Source organism: Bos grunniens, chromosome 20, assembly GCF_055505025.1.
Source record: "Bos grunniens cultivar Pamir isolate PY7600 chromosome 20, Bosgru_T2T1.0, whole genome shotgun sequence".
Lineage (NCBI taxonomy): Eukaryota > Metazoa > Chordata > Mammalia > Artiodactyla > Bovidae > Bos > Bos grunniens.
In genome coordinates, this window is record NC_141184.1 from 50,904,273 (window position 1) to 50,908,302 (window position 4,030).

A 4,030-nucleotide genomic window follows, 5' to 3' on the forward strand; every position below is an offset into this window, starting at 1 on the left:
AGTTTGCATAATAATTTCCATCTCTTAAAATATTGATACGTTAAAATTATAGCATATGCATTGGCAAACAAGTCTGTAAAGTGAACCACAAGAGACCAAAATAGAAAAAAAGATTAGTGGCCATTTTTTAAAGTAAGAAGAATGTCCAAATTAGAACTTTATGTGTGCTTTAAAAAGAAGAGAGGAAGGCCTAAAATGTGATTCTTATGGATTTTCTATGGGTGCTCATTAATATCAAATGCTATGACTGTGTATATCTTTTTAATAAAAGACAGGGGTAATTAGTGCTGTAGTTACCACTGTCACTTTCTGGTAAGAGGTGTGGCTACCTGCTTTAATTCTCCAGGTAAAAATTACTCATTTCCTCTGACATTTTCAAACGTTCTTCTAAACTTCAGGTAACATACTCTGTTGCTGCAGTAACATCTCCAAATGCGTCAAAAGACAATGATTCAAGGGAATTCAACACCATCTTTGATTTGCAATGACCTGGAGCTACTGTTCTCCAAGTCTGCCAAGGCTCCACTTTTGAAAGCAGCTATGTGAGGTTGCCAACCAACAGCCCTTTAAAATGCATTAAATAATCATTCATCTTCCTTAATGGCCCAGCTCTAGATCTTTGCTGCCTACTGAGATAGGAAAGTACTGTAGCTGTATAAATTGTGAATTATGTTGGAGGCCACTGTTCTTCAGCTATGCCCTATCTTTTGTCAACAAATTCAGTGAAGTGATAAGTAGAAAAGAAGCCTAGAAAATAGTGAATAAAAGAAAAGAAAAGCCAAACTGGCTTTTTATTTGACAGAATCTCTCTTCTTTGTGGTGTTAAACCTCACAAAAAGGTTAAAATAGAACTTGGAAAGTACTCTCAGTTTGCATTATCCTTTGAATGTACTCCTGAATTCCTACCAGAAAGACATAGTTTGGGAGTTGTTCTGTCATTTTCAGCAAAAAGCCATATAAAGACTGCACGTTAGCCTGAGGGTTTTTTCCCTCCTATTTTACTAAATTTTCTTTCTATTCTTTTATATATCAGTAAGTGAATTTGAGGTGATAATACTTCTGACTTCAAAGTGTAATGATTTTCAGAATCAAAATGATACCTCCATGAGGATGAGAGCAATGAAATTCTCAGGATTAAGTTTGAAAATAATTGAAATAGGAATAAGTGCATTTTTCCCCATTGGTTTTCAGGGTTCTTTCTTGGAATATAATTATGCTTTGACTGGGTAAACTTTGTCCCTGAACAATAATTGAAATCCACCCTTTGGGCTCTCCCTGTGTGAAGCTAACTGATATTTCATGGTAAGAGCTTCATAGGTCATTCAGGTGTCAAGCATTATGGTTGGTTAGGGATACAAAGATCAAATGTACTCTTCCTCCAAAAGCTCACAGTCCACTGGGCAAACAAATACGTAATCAATGGCAATGTGGTATGGTAGCAATAATTGACAGGATGCCAAAGCAGCAATATAAATAAATAAACCGACACTGGGTTTTGGTCTGAATGGTTCATAGTAACTGGAGAGGCAGGGGAGAAAAGCAGCAGGCTAAAACATGAACTTGGAGAGGGAAGCAAGTTCAAGATCATGAATCATTTTGGGTGCCATGTTAGGGACATATCAAAGAAGCTGAACTTTGGCTTCTTTAGGACAAGTTTTAACAGTCCTGACACAAATTATCTGATAAAACATGTAACTTGTCTGGATTCGGCATTCTTGAAGCCTACAAAAACATATACATATGAGATTACTCCTGTATTCCTTTTTACGCATTTGTGTGCTTCTCCTTAGTCGCTCAGTCGTGCCCGACTCTTTGGTACCCCATGGACTGTAGCCCACCAGGCTCCTCTGTCCATGGGATTCTCCAGGGAGAATACTAGAGTGGGTTGCCATGCCCTCCTTCAAGGGCTCTTCCCAAACCAGGGACTGAACCCAGGTATCCTGCATTGCAGGAAGATTCTTGACTGTCTGAGCCACCAGGTAAGCCCATGAATGCTGAAGTGAGTAGCCTATCCTTTCTCCAGGGGATCTTCCCAACTCAGGAGTAAAACTGGGGTCTCCTGCATTGTAGGAGGATTCTTTACCAGCTGAGCTAACAAGGAAGCTCCCTTCTTATGCATACTAAGAACATAAAACCCCAAACTTCATGGTCCAGATGAATCAAATATCTTTCCACCTCTATCCAAAATAAAAATGACTCACTCCAGTGGTCAGACAGATGTAATGTCAGGAAAAGACACAAGTGGATGCACAGGAAAGCGATATGGTGGTAATTGAGGACAGATAAAACCCCAAATTAAAAATTGTGAAATAGTTCAAAGATAGATTCTCTGGAGATGCAGCATGGTATCTATAGATAACAATGCTGGACAATATATTTGAAAAGTGCAAAGAGAGTACATCTTAAAAGTTCTCATTACAAGAGCGACGAGGCGTGCGGGCAGGAGCAGCAGGCACCTGGACCCCAGCCGTGCCGCCTCGTTACGATGACCAGCGTGGTTAAGACAGTGTACACCCTGCAGCCCTCCTGTGTGCTGAGCAGCGGTCTCCCTGCAGATGCACAAACTCGAGCCACTTTTAAGAGCCAGTTACCTGTTAAGTCCAAAGAAGTTGATGTTTCCAGACCTCATTCAGGAGCTTCAGAGAATGATGTTACAAAAATCATCAAACCGAGACGAGAGAATGGGCAGGTGAAGGCTACAGACACCTCCAGGAGGAACCTCAGGAAGAGCTACAAACCATTGAGTAAACAGAAATCGGAAGAAGAGCTCAAGGATAAGAACCAGCTCTTAGAGGCTGTCAACAAGCAGTTGCACCAGAAGTTGATTGAAACTCAGGGAGAGCTGAAAGACCTGACTCAAAAAGTAGAGCTGCTGGAGAAGTTTCAGGACAACTGTTTGGCAATTTTAGAAAGCAAAGGCCTCAACCCAGGCAGTGAGACCCTGGCGTCACAGCAAGACTCCACCGCAGATCACGTGGACTCCATGCTGCTGTTACAAACTTTGCAAGATGAACTGAAGCTTTTTAACGAAACAGCCAAAAAGCAGATGGAGGAGTTACAGGCCTTAAAGGTAAAGTTGAAAATGAAAGAAGAAGAGAGAGCCCAGTTCCTTGAACAACAGACCTTATGTAGCAATCAAGTAAATGATTTCACAACAGCCCTTGAGGAAATGGAGCAGCTATTAGAAATATGATAAAAGCAGGTGGCCGCATGGCTCTGTCTTGGAGATAGACTCTCAGAGGAAGCTACCTAGGACATCTGCTTCTTGGCCATGATCTTCTAGGACTCACCATCCCCAGAATGAAAACAGTTTCTGCAGTAGGATTAAAGATAGTTGATGTTGGAATGGCAATTCCTCCCTTAAGCAAGCATTCGTTCCCAGCCTCCAGATTGTCCAGCTCTCCTGAACCTCACAGTTCATAATTAGGGCCTACAGGAGAGGAGGCCTGAAAGCTTGGATCAGCCTCCTAGGATCAAAAAGCAGCACATCATTAGCATCAGGAGACTGTAAACCAGCCACAACCAGAGAAGCCAAAAGATGTGCAGGAAGAAACAGTGAAGCATACATGCTCCATGGGAGACATAACTGAAGAGTCACGTGGTCCCTTCCTAACTTGGAACACATTCTGTCCCATCCTGACTGGGCTTTGTAACCTCACTGTAAATTTATGAACTGAAAGTTACCTGAAGTGGCTTAATAATGGGGTGAAGGTATAGATAGCAATAACAGGTATGAAACAATACACCTTGGAGCTTTTAATCTAAATCATTTCTGTGTTGTTTTTTTTTTTTATAAAGTGTTACTTTAAATAAATATTTCTGTAACTATTCAGACTAAAAAAAAAAAAAAGTTCTCATTACAAGAAAAAAAATTGTGCAATTTTATGTGATGATAGATGTTAATTACTTACTGTGGTAATAACTTCACGGTGTATACAAATATCAAATAATTATTTTATAACCTGAAACTAATATAATATTAAATGTCAAGTATATTTCAATAAGATAAATAATTACATTAATTAACTAA

General features: G+C 40.0%; 1 protein-coding gene across 1 annotated transcript; it reads left to right on the plus strand.

Moving 5' to 3' along the window:
- Window positions 1–2,412: 2,412 nt before the first annotated feature.
- On the plus strand, window positions 2,413–3,766 carry LOC147350398 (small kinetochore-associated protein-like). The gene has a single exon (XM_086362588.1). The coding sequence runs from the start codon at window positions 2,486–2,488 to the stop codon at window positions 3,191–3,193; it is 708 nt and encodes a 235-aa protein (XP_086218714.1). The 5' UTR covers window positions 2,413–2,485; the 3' UTR covers window positions 3,194–3,766.
- The last annotated feature ends 264 nt before the right edge of the window (window positions 3,767–4,030 follow it).

Excerpts from the sequence above, each read along its gene's own strand:
- LOC147350398 (XM_086362588.1), top strand. The coding sequence starts at position 2,486 with ATGACCAGCGTGGTTAAGACAGTGTACACCCTGCAGCCCTCCTGTGTG.